This window comes from Oncorhynchus kisutch, unplaced genomic scaffold (assembly GCF_002021735.2).
Source record: "Oncorhynchus kisutch isolate 150728-3 unplaced genomic scaffold, Okis_V2 scaffold1010, whole genome shotgun sequence".
NCBI lineage: Eukaryota > Metazoa > Chordata > Actinopteri > Salmoniformes > Salmonidae > Oncorhynchus > Oncorhynchus kisutch.
In genome coordinates, this window is record NW_022262955.1 from 1928 (window position 1) to 21077 (window position 19150).

Sequence of the window (19150 nt, forward strand, 5' to 3'; positions counted from 1 at the left end):
GAGAGGGTTTGGGATGAGTTGGACCGCTGAGTGAAGGAAAAGCAGCCAACAAGTGCTCAGCACATCTGGGGACTCCTTCAGACTGTTGGAAAAGCATTCCAGGTGAAGCTGGTTGAGAGAATGCCAAGAGTGTGCAAAGCTGTCATCAAGGCAAAGGGTGGCTACTTTGAAAAAATCTAAATTATATTTTGATTTGCTAAATGTATTTAGCTTACTCCCTGAATGAGTTGGACTGGTACTGTAAGACCCTCCCTCCCTCCTTCCTCCCTCCCTCCCTCCCTCCCTCCCTCCCTCCCTCCTTCCTCCCTCCCTCCCTCCCTCCCTCCCTCCCTCCCTCCCTCCCTCCCTCCCTCCCTCCCTCCCTCCCTCCCTCCCTCCCTCCCTCCCTCCCTCCCTCTCCCTCCCTCCCTCCCTCCCTCTCTAAATAATAAAGGGAAACCCTTGAATGAGTTGGACTGGTACTGTAAGACCCTCCCTCCCTCCTTCCTCCCTCCCTCCCTCCCTCCCTCCCTCCCTCCCTCCCTCCCTCCCTCCCTCCCTCCCTCCCTCCCTCCCTCCCTCTCTAAATAATAAAGGGAAACCCTTGAATGAGTTGGACTGGTACTGTAAGACCCTCCCTCCCTCCTTCCTCCCTCCCTCCCTCCCTCCCTCCCTCCCTCCCTCCCTCCCTCCCTCCCTCCCTCCCTCCCTCCCTCCCTCCCTCCCTCCCTCCCTCCCTCCCTCCCTCTCTAAATAATAAAGGGAAACCCTTGAATGAGTTGGACTGGTACTGTAAGACCCTCCCTCCCTCCTTCCTCCCTCCCTCCCTCCCTCCCTCCCTCCCTCCCTCCCTCCCTCCCTCCCTCCCTCCCTCCCTCCCTCCCTCCCTCCCTCCCTCTCCCTCCCTCCCTCCCTCCCTCTCTAAATAATAAAGGGAAACCCTTGAATGAGTTGGACTGGTACTGTAAGACCCTCCCTCCCTCCTTCCTCCCTCCCTCCTTCCTCCCTCCCTCCCTCCCTCCCTCCCTCCCTCCCTCCCTCCCTCCCTCCCTCCCTCCCTCCCTCCCTCCCTCCCTCCCTCCTCCCTCCCTCCCTCCCTCCCTCCCTCTCTAAATAATAAAGGGAAACCCTTGAATGAGTTGGACTGGTACTGTAAGACCCTCCCTCCCTCCCTCCCTCCCTCCCTCCCTCCCTCCCTCCCTCCCTCCCTCCCTCCCTCCCTCCCTCCCTCCCTCCCTCCCTCCCCTCCCTCCCTCCCTCCCTCCCTCTCTAAATAATAAAGGGAAACCCTTGAATGAGTTGGACTGGTACTGTAAGACCCTCCCTCCCTCCCTCCCTCCCTCCCTCCCTCCCTCCCTCCCTCCCTCCCTCCCTCCCTCCCTCCCTCCCTCTCTAAATAATAAAGGGAAACCCTTGAATGAGTTGGACTGGTACTGTAAGTATTCAGACCCTCCCTCCCTCCCTCCCTCCCTCCCTCCCTCCCTCCCTCCCTCCCTCCCTCCCTCCCTCCCTCCCTCCCTCCCTCTCTAAATAATAAAGGGAAACCCTTGAATGAGTTGGACTGGTACTGTAAGACCCTCCCTCCCTCCCTCCCTCCCTCCCCTCCCTCCCCTCCCTCTCTAAATAATAAAGGGAAACCCTTGAATGAGTTGGACTGGTACTGTAAGACCCTCCCTCCCTCCCTCCCTCCCTCCCTCCCTCCCTCCCTCCCTCCCTCCCTCCCTCCCTCCCTCCCTCCCTCCCTCCCTCCCTCCCTCTCTAAATAATAAAGGGAAACCCTTGAATGAGTAGGTGTGTCCAAACTTCGGACTGGTACTGTAAGTATTCAGACCCTTTACTCAGTACTTTGTTGAAGCACCTTTGGCAGCGATTACAGCCTCGATTCTTCTTGAGTTTGACGCTACAAGCTTGGCACACCTGTATTCGGTGAGTTTCTCCCATTCTTCTCTGCAGATCCTCTCAAGCTCTGTCAGGTTGGATGGGGAGCGTCGCTGCACAGCTATTTTCAGGTCTCTCTAGAGATGATCCATCGGGTTCAAGTCCAGACTCTGGCTGGGCCACTCAAGGACATTCAGAGACTTGTCCCGAAGCCACTCCTGCGTTGTCTTGGCTGTGTGCTTAGGGTCGTTGTACTGTTGGAAGGTGAACCTTCGCCCCAGTCTGAGGTCCTGAGTGCTCTGGAGCAGGTTTTCATCAAGAATCTCTCTGTACTTTGCTCCGTTCATCTTTGCCTCGATCCTGACTAGTCTCCCAGTCCCTGAAAAACATCCCCACAGCATGATGCTGCCACCACCATGCTTCACCTTAGGGATGGTGCCATGTTTCCTCCAGACGTGAAGCTAGGCATTCAGGCCAAGGAGTTTAATCTTGGTTTTATCAGACCAGAGAATTTTGTTTCTCATAGGCTTGAGAGTCCTTTAGGTGCCTTTTGGCAAACTCCAAGAGGGCTGTCGTGCCTTTTACTGAGGAGTGGCTTCCGCCTGGGGTCTGAATGCTTTCCGAATGCACTGTGTGTAGTGCTCTTTGACACCCCTGTTGTCCTGTCTGATCTAAGGGTTGTTCTCTGCCTGATTGACATCTGTCTCAGTGTGTGTGTGTGTAACACAGTAAGGCAGAGTGTGTGTGTGTCTTGGGGTGTGTGTGTCTGTGTTTCTTGGGGTGTGTATGGGCAGATAGATGTTCATGTATCTGGTTTCACGCTGTGTCCTTGTGCTACCTGATATCCCCCAGCTCGTGTGTGTGTGTGTGTGTGTGTGTGTGTGTGTGTGTGTGTGTGTGTGTGAGAGAGAGAGATATCCTGGTTCAGTGACACAACGGAACACAAAAATAACGACCAGCTTAGCGTCAAGACTCTAGAACACAATGTCTACATTCTAGTGTTCTATCCAGAGTGTTCTATCTAGAGTGTTCTGTGCAGAGCGTTCTATCTAGAGTGTTCTATCTAGAGTGTTCTATCTAGAGTGTTCTATCTAGAGTGTTCTATCCAGAGTGTTCTATCTAGAGTGTTCTATCTAGAGTGTTCTATCTAGAGTGTTCTGTGCAGAGTGTTTTATCTAGAGTGTTCTGTGGCTGGGCTGTGGATCACAATGGGACTCCATAGAAGAGGATTCTAACTAGGCCGTCTCTGTTATTTGCGAGTTGAATAATTGATCTGTTGGTTGGAGGCAGCAGGGCAACATGAAGACGGTGGTGCTGCTGGTGTGGATCAGCTGCTGGATCGATGGTGAGAGAACCTCTGTCATGTTGTTAATTTGTGTTATAGATAAATGGTGAGAGAACCTCTGTCATGTTGTTAATTAGTGTTATAGATAAATGGTGAGAGAACCTCTGTCATGTTAATTAGTGTTATAGATAAATGGTGAGAGAACCTCTGTCATGTTGTTAATTAGTGTTATAGATAAATGGTGAGAGAACCTCTGTCATGTTGTTAATTAGTGTTATAGATAAATGGTGAGAGAACCTCTGTCATGTTGTTAATTAGTGTTATAGATAAATGGTGAGAGAACCTCTACCATGTTAATTAGTATTATAGATAAATGGAGAGAGAACCTCTGTCATGTTGTTAATTAGTGTTATAGATCAATAATTCCTCCCTCTCCCCCCCCCCACCCCCCCCCCTCCCCCTCCCTCTCCCCCACCCCCCCCCTCTCCCCCCTCCCTCTCCCCCATCCCATCCCCCCTCTCCTCATCCCCTCCCTCCCCCCTTCTCCCTCCCTCCCCCCCCCTCCCTCTACCCATCCCATCCCCTCTCACCCCTCCCCCTTCTCCCCCCCCCCCCCCTCCCCCCCTCTACCCTCCCTCCCTCTACCCTCCCCCCCCCCTCTACCCTCCCTCCCTCTCCCCCATCCCATCCCCTCTCGCCTCCCCCTCCCTCCAGTGTGTACCAGTGCCCAGGGTCGTTATGCCCAGAAGCTGCTTAACGACCTGATGGAAAATTACTCCAGTGCTCTGAGACCAGTAGAGGACACGGACAAGACCCTGAACGTCACACTACAGATCACGCTGTCTCAGATCAAAGATATGGTGAGGACTCACTATAGACCATCACCCTGTCTCACAATAGACCATCACCCTGTCTCAGATCAAAGATATGGTGCGGACTCACTATAGACCATCACCCTGTCTCAGATCAAAGATATGGTGAGGACTCACTATAGACCATCACCCTGTCTCAGATCAAAGATATGGTGAGGACTCACTATAGACCATCACCCTGTCTCAGATCAAAGATATGGTGAGGACTCACTATAGACCATCACCCTGTCTCAGATCAAAGATATGGTGAGGACTCACTATAGACCATCACCCTGTCTCAGATCAAAGATATGTTGAGGACTCACTATAGACCATCACCCTGTCTCAGATCAAAGATATGGTGAGGACTCACTATAGACCATCACCCTGTCTCACTATAGACCATTACTCTGTCTCAGATCAAAGATATGGTGAGGACTCACTATAGACCATCACCCTGTCTCACTATAGACCATCACCCTGTCTCACTATAGACCATCACCCTGTCTCAGATCAAAGATATGGTGAGGACTCACTATAGACCATCACCCTGTCTCACTATAGCCAATCACCCTGTCTCACTATAGACCATCACCAACCCTGTTCCTGGTGTACTGCAGGACTCTCTCTCCAACCCTGTTCCTGGTGTACTGCAGGACTCTCTCTCCAACCCTGTTCCTGGGTTACTGCAGGACTCTCCAACCCTGTTCCTGGGTTACTGCAGGACTCTCTCTCCAACCCTGTTCCTGGTGTACTGCGGGACTCTCTCTCCAACCCTGTTCCTGGGTTACTGCGGGACTCTCTCTCCAACCCTGTTCCTGGGTTACTGCAGGACTCTCTCTCCAACCCTGTTCCTGGGTTACTGCAGGACTCTCCAACCCTGTTCCTGGGTTACTGCAGGACTCTCTCTCCAACCCTGTTCCTGGGTTACTGCAGGACTCTCTCTCCAACCCTGTTCCTGGTGTACTGCAGGACTCTCTCTCCAACCCTGTTCCTGGGTTACTGCAGGACTCTCTCTCCAACCCTGTTCCTGGGTTTACTGCAGGACTCTCTCTCTAACCCTGTTCCTGGGTTACTGCAGGACTCTCTCTCCAACCCTGTTCCTGGGTTACTGCAGGACTCTCTCTCCAACCCTGTTCCTGGGTTTTCTGCAGGACTCTCTCTCCAACCCTGTTCCTGGGTTACTGCCTCTATGTCATTTGTGCAATGTATTTTTAATGTCTCTAGAGGGCAGCAGTGTATCGTAATGTAGATATAACAATGTTAGTCAAATAACCAGGATGTCAAGGTTCATCTGTCCTGACGTCTTACGTGTGTGTGTGCGCGTGTGTGTGTGTGCGCGTGCGCGCGCGCGTGTGTGTGTGTGTGTGCGTGTGCAGGACGAGAGGAACCAGGTGTTGACTACCTACCTGTGGATCCGTCAGACGTGGTTCGATGCGTACCTGAAGTGGGACAAAGAGGAATACGATGGACTGGAGGTTATCCGCATCCCCAGTAACCTGGTCTGGAGACCTGACATAGTGCTTTATAACAAGTCAGTCTGGGTCTCTGTCTCTCTCTGGAGACCTGACATAGTGCTTTATAACAAGTCAGTCTGGATCTCTCTCTGTGGAGACCTGACATAGTGCTCTATAACAAGTCAGTCTGGATCTCTGTCTGTGGAGACCTGACATAGTGCTCTATAACAAGTCAGTCTGGATCTCTGTCTCTCTGTGGAGACCTGACATAGTGCTTCATAACAAGTCAGTCTGGATCTCTGTCTCTCTGTGGAGACCTGACATAGTGCTCTATAACAAGTCATTCTGGATCTCTGTCTCTCTGTGGATACCTGACATAGTGCTTCATAACAAGTCAGTCTGGATCTCTGTTTCTCTGTGGAGACCTAACATAGTGCTCTATAACAATTCAGTCTGGATCTCTCTCTGTGGAGACCTGACATAGTGCTCTATAACAAGTCAGTCTGGATCTCTCTCTGTGGAGACCTGACATAGTGCTCTATAACAAGTCAGTCTGGATCTCTCTCTGTGGAGACCTGACATAGTGCTCTATAACAAGTCAGTCTGGATCTCTGTCTCTCTGTGGAGACCTGACATAGTGCTTCATAACAAGTCAGTCTGGATCTCTGTCTCTCTGTGGAGACCTGACATAGTGCTCTATAACAAGTCAGTCTGGATCTCTGTCTCTCTGTGGATACCTGACATAGTGCTTCATAACAAGTCAGTCTGGATCTCTCTGTGGAGACCTGACATAGTGCTTTATAACAAGTCAGTCTGGATCTCTCTCTTTGGAGACCTGACATAGTGCTCTATAACAAGTCAGTCTGGATCTCTGTCTCTCTGTGGAGACCTGACATAGTGCTTCATAACAAGTCAGTCTGGATCTCTGTCTCTCTGTGGAGACCTGTCATAGTGCTCTATAACAAGTCAGTCTGGATCTCTCTCTTTGGAGACCTGACATAGTGCTCTATAACAAGTCAGTCTGGGTCTCTGTCTCTCTGTGGAGACCTGACATAGTGCTTTATAACAAGTCAGTCTGGATCTCTGTCTATCTGTGGAGACCTGACATAGTGCTCTATAACAAGTCAGTCTGGATCTCTCTCTGTGGAGACCTGACATAGTGCTCTATAACAAGTCAGTCTGGATCTCTCTCTCTCTGTGGAGACCTGACATAGTGCTTTATAACAAGTCAGTCTGGATCTCTCTGTGGAGACCTGACATAGTGCTTTATAACAAGTCAGTCTGGATCTCTATGTGGAGACCTGACATAGTGCTTTATAACAAGTCAGTCTGGATCTATCTCTGTGGAGACCTGATATAGTGCTCTATAACAAGTCAGTCTGGGTCTCTCTCTGTCTCTCTGTGGAGACCTGACATAGTGCTTTATAACAAGTCGGTCTGGATCTCTCTCTCTCTACATATCTCTCTATATACCTCTCTTTATACTTCTCTGTGTCTCTATATACCTCTCTATATACCTCTCTATATACCTCTCTGTGTCTCTATATACCTTTCTATATACCTCTCTATGTACCTCTCTATATACCTCTCCATATACCTCTCTATATACCTCTCTATATACCTCTCTGTGTCTCTATATACCTCTCTCTATACCTCTCTATATACCTCTCTATGTACCTCTCTATATACCTCTCTATATACCTCTCTATATACCTCTCTATATACCTCTCTATATACCTCTCTATATACCTCTCTATATACCTCTCTGTGTCTCTATATACCTCTCTATGTACCTCTCTATATACCTCTCTATATACCTCTCTATATACCTCTCTATATACCTCTCTGTGTCTCTATATACCTCTCTATATACCTATCTGTGTCTCTATATACCTCTCTGTGTCTCTATATACCTCTCTATATACCTCTCTGTGTCTCTATATACCCCTCTATATACCTCTCTATATACCTCTCTATGTACCTCTCTGTGTCTCTATGTACCTCTCTGTGTATCTATATACCTCTCTATGTACCTCTCTGTGTCTCTATATACCTCTCTATATACCTCTCTATATACTTCTCTGTGTCTCTATATACCTCGCTGTGTCTCTATATACCTCTCTATATACCTATCTGTGTCTCTATATACCTCTCTATATACCTCTCTGTGTCTCTATATACCTCTCTATATACCTCTCTGTGTCTCTATATACCTCTCTGTGTCTCTATATACCTCTCTATATACCTCTCTGTGTCTCTATATACCTCTCTATATACCTCTCTATATACCTCTCTATATACCTCTCTGTGTCTCTATATACCTCTCTGTGTCTCTATATACCTCGCTCTGTCTCTATATACCTCGCTCTGTCTCTATATACCTCTCTGTGTCTCTATATACCTCTCTATATACCTCTCTATATACCTCTCTATATACCTCTCTGTTGTCTCTATATACCTCTCTATGTACCTCTCTATATACCTCTCTGTGTCTCTATATACCTCTCTGTGTCTCTATATTCCTCTCTAGGTACCTCTCTATATACCTCTCTGTGTCTCTATATACCTCTCTATATACCTCTCTATATACCTCTCTGTGTCTCTATATACCTCTCTATATACCTCTCTATATACCTCTCTATATACCTCTTCTCTATATACCTCTCTGTGTCTCTATATACCTCTCTATATACCTCTCTGTGTCTCTATATACCTCTCTGTGTCTCTATATACCTCTCTGTGTCTCTATATACCTCTCTGTGTTTGCTATATACCTCTCTGTGTCTCTATATACCTCTCTATATACCTCTCTATATACCTCTCTATATACCTCTCTGTGTCTCTTTATACCTCTCTGTGTCTCTATATACCTCTCTATATACTTCTCTGTGTCTCTATATACCTCTCTGTGTCTCTATATACCTCTCTGTGTCTCTATATACCTCTCTATATACCTCTCTATATACCTCTCTGTGTCTCTATATACCTCTCTGTGTCTCTATGTACCTCTCTATATACCTCTCTATATACCTCTCTGTGTCTCTATATACCTCTCTCTATACCTCTCTTTATACCTCTCTGTGTCTCTATATACCTCTCTGTGTCTCTATATACCTCTCTCTATACCTCTCTATATAACTCTCTATATACCTCTCTATATACCTCTCTCTATACCTCTCTATGTACCTCTCTATATACCTCTCTATATACCTCTCTGTGTCTCTATATACCTCTCTATATACCTCTCTATATACCTCTCTGTGTCTCTATATACCTCTCTGTGTCTCTATATACCTCTCTGTGTCTCTATATACCTCTCTATAGACCTCTCTATATGCCTCTCTATATACCTCTCTATATACCTCTCTGTGTCGCTATATACCTCTCTATATACCTCTCCATATACCTCTCTATATACCTCTCTCTATACCTCTCTATGTACCTCTCTATATACCTCTCTATATACCTCTCTTTGTCTCTATATACCTCTCTATATACCTCTCTATGTACCTCTCTATATACCTCCCTGTGTCTCTATATACCTCTCTGTATCTCTATATACCTCTCTATATACCTTTCTGTTTCTCTATATACCTCTCTATATACCTCTCTGTATACCTCTCTATGTACCTCTCTATATACCTCTCTGTGTCTCTATATACCTCTCTATATACCTCTCTATATACCTCTCTATGTACCTCTCTATATACCTCTCTATATACCTCTCTATATACCTCTCTATATACCTCTCTGTGTCTCTATATACCTCTCTATATATCGCTCTATATATCTCGCTATATACCTCTCTGTGTCTCTATATACCTCTCTATCTACCTCTCTATATACCTCTCTATATACCTCTCTGTATACCTCTCTATATACCTCTCTGTATACCTCTCTATATACCTCTCTATATACCTCTCTTTATACCTCTCTGTGTCTCTATATACCTCTCTGTGTTTCTATATACCTCTCTGTGTCTCTATATACCTCTCTGTGTCTCTATATACCTCTCTATATACCTCTCTATATACCTCTCTATATACCTCTCTATATACCTCTCTATATACCTCTCTTTATACCTCTCTGTGTCTCTATATACCTCTCTATATACCTCTCTATGTACCTCTCTATGTACCTCTCTATATACCTCTCTGTGTCTCTATATACCTCTCTATATACCTCTCTATGTACCTCTCTATATACCTCTCTATATACCTCTGTATATACCTCTCTATATACCTCTCTTTATACCTCTCTGTGTCTCTATATACCTCTCTGTGTCTCTATATACCTCTCTATATACCTCTCTATGTACCTCTCTATATACCTCTCTATATACCTCTCTATATACCTCTCTACATACCTCTCTATATACCTCTCTCTATACCTCTCTATATACCTCTCTGTGTCTCTATATACCTCTCTATATACCTCTCTATATACCCCTCTCTATACCTCTCTATGTACCTCTCTATATACCTCTCTATATACCTCTCTTTGTCTCTATATACCTCTCTATATATCTCTCTATGTACCTCTCTATATACCTCTCTGTGTCTCTATATACCTCTCTATATACCTCTCTATATACCTCTCTTTGTCTCTATATACCTCTCTATATACCTCTCTATGTACCTCTCTATATACCTCTCTGTGTCTCTATATATCTCTCTATATACCTCTCTATATACCTCGCTATGTACCACTCTGTGTCTCTATATACCTCTCTGTGTCTCTATATACCTCTCTATATACCTCTCTATATACCTCTCTATATACCTCTCTATGTACCTCTCTGTGTCTCTATATACCTCTCTATGTACCTCTCTTTGTCGCTATATACCTCTCTATATACCTCTCTTTGTCTCTATATACCTCTCTATATACCTCTCTATGTACCTCTCTATATACCTCTCTGTGTCTCTATATACCTCTCTGTGTCTCTATATACCTCTCTATATACCTCTCTATATACCTCTCTATGTACCTCTCTGTGTCTCTATATACCTCTCTATATACCTCTCTGTGTCTCTATATACCTCTCTATATACCTCTCTACATACCTCTCTATATACCTCTCTGTGTCTCTATATAACTCTCTATATACCTCTCTATATACCTCTCTGTGTCTCTATATACCTCTCTATATACCTCTCTGTGTCTCTATATACCTCTCTATATACCTCTCTATATACCTCTCTGTGTCTCTATATACCTCTCTGTGTCTCTATATACCTCTCTATGTACCTCTCTGTGTCTCTATGTACCTCTCTGTGTCTCTATATACCTCTCTATATACCTATCTGTGTCTCTATATACCTCTCTATATACCTCTCTGTGTCTCTTTATACCTCTCCGTGTCTCTATATACCTCTCTATATACCTCTCTGTGTCTCTATATACCTCTCTATATACCTCTCTGTGTCTCTATATACCTCTCTATATACCTCTCTGTGTCTCTATATACCTCTCTATATACCTCTCTGTGTCTCTTTATACCTCTCCGTGTCTCTATATACCTCTCTATATACTTCTCTGTGTCTCTAAATACCTCTCTGTGTCTCTATATACCTCTCTGTGTCTCTATATACCTCTCTATATACCTCTCTATATACCTCTCTATATACCTCTCTATATACCTCTCTGTTTCTCTATATACCTCTCTTTGTCTCTATATACCTCTCTATATACCTCTCTATATACCTCTCTGTGTCTCTATATACCTCTCTATGTACCTCTCTGTGTCTCAATATACCTCTCTGTGTCTCTATATTCCTCTCTAGGTACCTCTCTATATACCTCTCTGTGTCTCTATATACCTCTCTATATACCTCTCTGTTTCTCTATATACCTCTCTTTGTCTCTATATACCTCTCTGTGTCTCTTTATACCTCTCTGTGTCTCTGTATACCTCTCTATATACCTCTCTATATACCTCTCTGTGTCTCTATATACCTCTCTGTGTTTCTATATACCTCTCTATATACCTCTCTATGTACCTCTCTATATACCTCTCTGTGTCTCTATATACCTCTCTATATACCTCTCTATATACCTCTCTGTGTCTCTATATACCTCTCTATATACCTCTCTATATACATCTCTTCATACCTCTCTATGTACCTCTCTATATACCTCTCTGTGTCTCTATATACCTCTCTGTGTCTCTATATACCTCGCTATATACCTCTCTGTGTCTCTATATACCTCTCTATATACATCTCTGTGTCTCTATATACCTCTCTATATACCTCTCTATATACCTCTCTGTGTCTCTATATACCTCTCTATATACCTCTCTGTTTCTCTATATACCTCTCTTTGTCTCTTTATACCTCTCTATATACCTCTCTGTGTCTCTATATACCTCTCTATATACCTCTCTGTTTCTCTATATACCTCTCTTTGTCTCTATATATCTCTCTTTGTCTCTATATACCTCTCTTTGTCTCTATATACCTCTCTATATACCTCTCTGTTTCTCTATATACCTCTCTGTGTCTCTATATACCTCTCTATATACCTCTCTGTTTCTCTATATACCTCTCTGTGTCTCTATATACCTCTCTGTTTCTCTATATACCTCTCTTTGTCTCTATATACCTCTCTATATACCTCTCTGTGTCTCTTTATACCTCTCTGTGTCTCTATATACCTCTCTGTGTCTCTATATACCTCTCTGTGTCTCTTTATACCTCTCTGTGTCTCTATATACCTCTCTGTGTCTCTATATACCTCTTTATATACTTTTTATATACCTCTCTGTATACCTCTCCATATACCTCTCTATATACCTCTCTGTGTCTCTATATACCTCTCTATATACCTCTCTATATACCTCTCTGTGTCTCTATATACCTCTCTATATACCTCTCTATATACCTCTCTATATACCTCTCTGTGTCTCTATATACCTTTCTATATACCTCTCTATATACCTCTCTGTGTCTCTGTATACCTCTCTATATACCTCTCTATATACCTCTCTGTGTCTCTATATACCTCTCTATATACCTCTCTATATACCTCTCTATTTACCTCTCTATATACCTCTCTGTGTCTCTATTTACCTCTCTGTGTTTCTATATACCTCTCTATATACCTCTCTATGTACCTCTCTATATACCTCTCTATATACCTCTCTATATACCTCTCTGTGTCTCTATTTACCTCTCTGTGTTTCTATATACCTCTCTATATACCTCTCTATGTACCTCTCTATATACCTCTCTATATACCTCTCTATATACCTCTCTGTGTCTCTATTTACCTCTCTGTGTCTCTATATACCTCTCTATATACCTCTCTATATACATCTCTTTATACCTCTCTATGTACCTCTCTATATACCTCTCTGTGTCTCTATATACCTCTCTGTGTCTCTATATACCTCTCTATATACATCTCTGTGTCTCTATATACCTCTCTATATACCTCTCTATATACCTCTCTATATACCTCTCTGTGTCTCTATATACCTCTCTATATACCTCTCTGTGTCTCTATATACCTCTCTGTGTCTCTATATACCTCTCTGTGTCTCTATATACCTCTCTATATACCTCTCTATATACCTCTCTGTGTCTCTATATACCTCTCTATATACCTCTCTATATACCTCTCTGTGTCTCTATATACCTCTCTATATACCTCTCTGTGTCTCTATATACCTCTCTATATATTCCTCTCTATATACCTCTCTGTGTCTCTATATACCTCTCTATATACCTCTCTTTATACCTCTCTGTCTCTCTATATACCTCTCTGTGTCTCTACATACCTCTCTATATACCTCTCTATATACCTCTCTATATACCTCTCTATACACCTCTCTATATACCTCTCTATATACCTCTCTGTATCTCTATATACCTCTCTATATACCTCTCTGTCTCTCTATATACCTCTCTGTGTCTCTATATACCTCTCTATATACCTCTCTATATACCTCTCTATATACCTCTCTATATACCTCTCTGTTAATTTTTTTAATTTTACCTTTATTTAACCAGGCAAGTCAGTTAAGAACATATTCTTATTTTCAATGACGGCCTGGGAACAGTGGGTTAACTGCCTGTTCAGGGGCAGAACGACAGATTTGTACCTTGTCAGCTCGGGGGTTTGAACTCGCAACCTTCCGGTTACTAGTCCAACGCTCTAACCACTAGGCTACGCTGCCGCCCTCTATGTACCTCTCTATGTACCTCTCTATATACCTCTCTCTGTACCTCTCTATATACCTCTCTATATACCTCTCTATATACCTCTCTATGTACCTCTCTATATACCTCTCTATATACCTTTCTGTGTCTCTATATACCTCTCTGTGTCTCTATATACCTCTCTATATACCTCTCTATATACCTCTCTATATACCTCTCTGTGTCTCTATATACCTCTCTATATACCTCTCTATATACCTCTCTGTGTCTCTATATACCTCTCTATATACCTCTCTATATACCTCTCTGTGTCTCTATATACCTCTCTATATACCTCTCTGTGTCTCTATATACCTCTCTATATACCTCTCTATATACCTCTCTCTGTCTCTATATACCTCTCTATGTGTATATTTATACTGGGTTTGTCTCTGTGTCTGTGTGTCTCTGTGTGTCTCTGTGTGTCTCTGTGTGTCTCTGTGTGTCCGTTTGTCTCTGTGTCTCCGTGTCTCTGTGTGTCCGTGTGTGTCTCTGTGTCTCTGTGTGTCTCTGTGTGTCTCTGTGTGTCTCTGTGTCTCTGTGTGTCTCTGTGTCTCTTTGTGTCTGTGTGTCTCCGTGTCTGTGTGTCTCTGTGTCTCTGTGTGTCTCCGTGTCTCCGTGTCTGTGTGTCTCTGTGTCTCTGTGTCTCTGTGTGTCTCTGTGTGTCTCTGTGTCTCTGTGTCTCTGTGTGTCTATGTGTGTCTCTGTGTCTCTGTGTCTCTGTGTCTCTGTGTCTCTGTGTGTCTCTGTGTGTCTCTGTGTCTCTGTGTGTCTCTGTGTGTCCGTTTGTCTCTGTGTCTGTGTGTCTCTGTGTGTCCGTTTGTCTCTGTGTCTCTGTGTCTGTGTGTCTCTGTGTGTCCGTTTGTCTCTGTGTCTCCGTGTCTGTGTGTCTCTGTGTGTCCGTTTGTCTCTGTGTCTCTGTGTCTGTGTGTCTCTGTGTGTCCGTTTGTCTCTGTGTCTCCGTGTCTTTGTGTCTCTGTGTGTCCCTTTGTCTCTGTGTCTCTGTGTCTGTGTGTCTCTGTGTGTCCGTTTGTCTCTGTGTCTCCGTGTCTGTGTGTCTCTGTGTCTCCGTGTCTGTGTGTCTCTGTGTCTCTGTGTCTCTGTGTGTCTCTGTGTGTCCATTTGTCTCTGTGTGTCTCTGTCTCTATGTGTCTGTGTGTCTCTGTCTCTGTGTCTCTGTGTGTCTCTGTCTCTCTGTGTGTCTCTGTGTGTCTCCGTGAGTCTCTGTGTCTCTGTGTGTCTCTGTCTCTGTGTGTAGGGCTGATGAGGAAGCATCTGGTCCAGCAGACACCAACGTGGTGTTACGTTACAATGGAGAGATAACCTGGGACATGCCGGCCATCACCAAGAGCTCCTGTGTTGTGGACGTCTCCTACTTTCCCTTCGACTGGCAGTGGTGTAACCTCACGTTTGGGTCCTGGACATACAACGGCAACCAGGTACACACTCTGTCTGTCTGTCTGTCTGTCTGTCTGTCTGTCTGTCTGTCTGTCTGTCTGTCTGTCTGTCTGTCTGTCTGTCTGTCTGTCATTCTGTCTGTCTGTCATTCTGTCTGTCTGTCTGTCATTCTGTCTGTCTGTCTGTCTGTCGTTCTGTCTGTCTGTCTGTCATTCTGTCTGTCTGTCTGTCTGTCTGTCTGTCTGTCTGTCTGTCTGTCTGTCTGTCTGTGTCTGTCTGTCTGTCTGTCTGTCATTCTGTCTGTCTGTCTGTCTGTCTGTAGGCCTAGTCTAAACTAACCCTGTCTGTCTGTCTGTAGGCCTAGTCTAAACTAACCCTGTCTTAGGTCAGTTACGATCACCACTTTATTTAAAGAATGTGAAATGTCAGAATAATAGTAGAGAGAATGATTCTTAAAATAAAGTGGTGATCTTAACTGACCTAAAACAGGACATTTTTACTGGGATTAAATGACAGGAATTGTGAAAAACTGAGTTTAAATGTATTTGCCTAAGGTTTATGTAAACTTCAGACTTCAACTGTAGGTATACATGTATGGTATTATATATATATATATATATATATGTGTTTGGTATAATACACACTTTGCTAAGTTTCTTAAATACTGAATAATTTAGGCAGGAACAGACATTGGCAACTCAGGAACAGACATTGGCAACACAGGAACAGACATTGGCAACACAGGAAGAGACATTGGCAACGCAGGAAGAGACATTGGCAACACAGGAAGAGACATTGGCAACACAGGAACAGGAACAGACATTGGCAACACAGGAACAGACATTGGCAACACAGGAAGAGACATTGGCAACACAGGAAGAGACATTGGCAACACAGGAAGAGACATTGGCAACGCAGGAAGAGACATTGGCAACACAGGAAGAGACATTGGCAACACAGGAACAGGAACAGACATTGGCAACACAGGAACAGACATTGGCAACACAGGAACAGACATTGGCAATGCAGGAACAGACATTGGCAACACAGGAACAGACATTGGCAACCCAGGAACAGGAACAGACATTGGCAACGCAGGAACAGACATTGGCAACGCAGGAACAGACATTGGCAACGCAGGAAGAGACATTGGCAACACAGGAACAGACATTGGCAACACAGGAACAGACATTGGCAACCCAGGAACAGACATTGGCAACGCAGGAACAGGAACAGACATTGGCAACGCAGGAACAGACATTGGCAACACAGGAACAGACATTGGCAACACAGGAACAGACATTGGCAACACAGGAACAGACATTGGCAACACAGGAAGAGACATTGGCAACGCAGGAAGAGATATTGGCAACGCAGGAAGAGACATTGGCAACACAGGAACAGACATTGGCAACACAGGAACAGACATTGGCAACACAGGAAGAGACATTGGCAACACAGGAACAGGAACAGACATTGGCAACCCAGGAACAGACATTGGCAACGCAGGAACAGACATTGGCAACGCAGGAACAGACATTGGCAACGCAGGAACAGACATTGGCAACCCAGGAACAGACACTGGCAACGCAGGAACAGACATTGGCAACGCAACAACAGACATTGGCAACACAGGAAGAGACATTGGCAACACAGGAACAGACATTGGCAACGCAACAACAGACATTGGCAACACAGGAACAGACATTGGCAACGCAGGAACAGACATTGGCAACGCAGGAACAGACATTGGCAACGCAGGAACAGACATTGGCAACGCAGGAACAGACATTGGCAACACAGGAACAGACATTGGCAACGCAACAACAGACATTGGCAACACAGGAACAGACATTGGTGCATCAAAGCTGAGACCAAGAGACAGAAAAAACAGCTTCTATCTCAAGGCCATCAGACTGTTAAATATCCATCACTAGCAGCTACCACCCTGTTACTCAACCCTGCACCTTAGAGGCTGCTGCCCTATATACATAGACATGGAACACTGGTCACTTTAATAATGGAACACTAGTTACTTTAATACTGTTTATAAACTGCTTTACTCACCTCATATGTATATACTGTATTCTACTGTATTTTAGTCAATGCCACTCTGACAATGCTCGTCCTAATATTAATATATTTCTTAATTTCATTATTTTACTTTAGATGTGTATTGTCGGGTCTTGTTAGATATTACTGCACTGTTGGAGCTAGAAACACAAGCATTTCGCTACTTCTGCAATAACTACTAAATATGTGTATGTGACGAATACAATTTGATTTGAACAGACATTAGCTACGCTGTTTGCATACTGTGTATGTGTGTGTGTGTGTATATACTGTGTGTGTATGTGTATACTGTGTGTGTGTGTGTGTGTGTATACTGTGTGTGTGTGTGTGTGTATGATTGTGTGTGTGTGTATACTGTGTGTGTGTATGATTGTGTGTGTGTATACTGTGTATATACACTGTAAGTGTGTATACTGTGTCTCCAGGTGGACATTGCCATGGGGATGGACAGTGGGGACCTGTCGGACTTTGTGGAGAACGTGGAGTGGGAGTGTCACGGAATGCCGGCGGTCCGGAACGTCATCATGTACGGCTGCTGCTCAGACCCGTATCCTGACATCACCTACACCCTCCACCTGAAGAGACGGTCTCTCTTCTACATCTTCAATCTGCTGCTGCCCTGCTTCCTCATCTCCTTCCTAGGTACTGGTATCACCAGGCACCATCATTATTAATATTCCTAGGTACTGGTATCACTAGCATCATCATTATTAATATTCCTAGGTACTGGTATCACTAGCACCATCATTATTAATATTCCTAGGTACTGGTATCACCAGCATCATCATTATTAATATTCCTAGGTACTGGTATCACCAGCACCATCATTATTAATATTCCTAGGTACTGGTATCACTAGCATCATCATTATTAATATTCCTAGGTACTGGTATCACCAGCACCATCATTATTAATATTCCTAGGTACTGGTGTCACTAGCATCATCATTATTAATATTCCTAGGTACTGGTATCACCAGCACCATCATTATTAATATTCCTAGGTACTGGTACCACCAGCACCATCATTATTCATATTCCTAGGTACTGGTATCACTAGCATCATCATTATTAATATTCCTAGGTACTGGTATCACCAGCACCACCATTATTAATATTCCTAGGTACTGGTATCACCAGCACCATCATTATTAATATTCCTAGGTACTGGTATCACTAGCATCATCATTATTAATATTCCTAGGTACTGGTATCACCAGCACCATCATTATTAATATTCCTAGTTACTGGTATCACTAGCATCATCATTATTAATATTCCTAGGTACTGGTATCACCAGCATCATCATTATTAATATTCCTAGGTACTGGTATCACCAGCACCATCATTATTAATATTCCTAGGTACTGGTATCACTAGCATCATCATTATTAATATTCCTAGGTACTGGTAACACCAGCACCATCATTATTAATATTCCTAGTTACTGGTATCACTAGCATCATCATTATTAATATTCCTAGGTACTGGTATCACTAGCACCATCATTATTAATATTCCTAGGAACTGGTATCACCAGCACCATCATTATTAATATTCCTAGGAACTGGTATCACCAGCATCATCATTATTAATATTCCTAGGTACTGGTATCACCAGCACCATCATTATTAATATTCCTAGGTACTGGTATCACCAGCATCATCATTATTAATATTCCTAGGTACTGGTATCACCAGCACCATCATTATTAATATTCCTAGGTACTGGTATCACCAGCATCATCATTATTAATATTCCTAGGTACTGGTATCACCAGCACCATCATTATTAATATTCCTAGGTACTGGTATCACCAGCATCATCATTATTAATATTCCTAGGTACTGGTATCACCAGCATCATCATTATTAATATTCCTAGGTACTAGTATCACTAGCATCATCATTATTAATATTCCTAGGTACTGGTATCACCAGCACCATCATTATTAATATTCCTAGGTACTGGTATCACCAGCATCATCATTATTAATATTCCTAGGTACTGGTATCACCAGCACCAT

The 19150-nt window shown here is 43.9% G+C and overlaps 1 protein-coding gene across 1 annotated transcript in view; it reads left to right on the forward strand.

Annotated features, from left to right (window-relative positions):
- The first annotated feature begins 2924 nt into the window (after positions 1 to 2924).
- LOC116364153 (neuronal acetylcholine receptor subunit alpha-9-I) overlaps positions 2925 to 19150 on the forward strand; it is a 31300-nt gene continuing 15074 nt past the window's right edge. Inside the window, exons 1-5 of the mRNA XM_031817388.1 lie at positions 2925 to 3202; positions 3857 to 4002; positions 5373 to 5527; positions 14913 to 15093; positions 17551 to 17767. Of these exons, the coding sequence (XP_031673248.1) occupies positions 3157 to 3202; positions 3857 to 4002; positions 5373 to 5527; positions 14913 to 15093; positions 17551 to 17767 (745 nt within the window). The 5' untranslated portion in view covers positions 2925 to 3156. The remainder of the gene's footprint in view (positions 3203 to 3856; positions 4003 to 5372; positions 5528 to 14912; positions 15094 to 17550; positions 17768 to 19150) is intronic.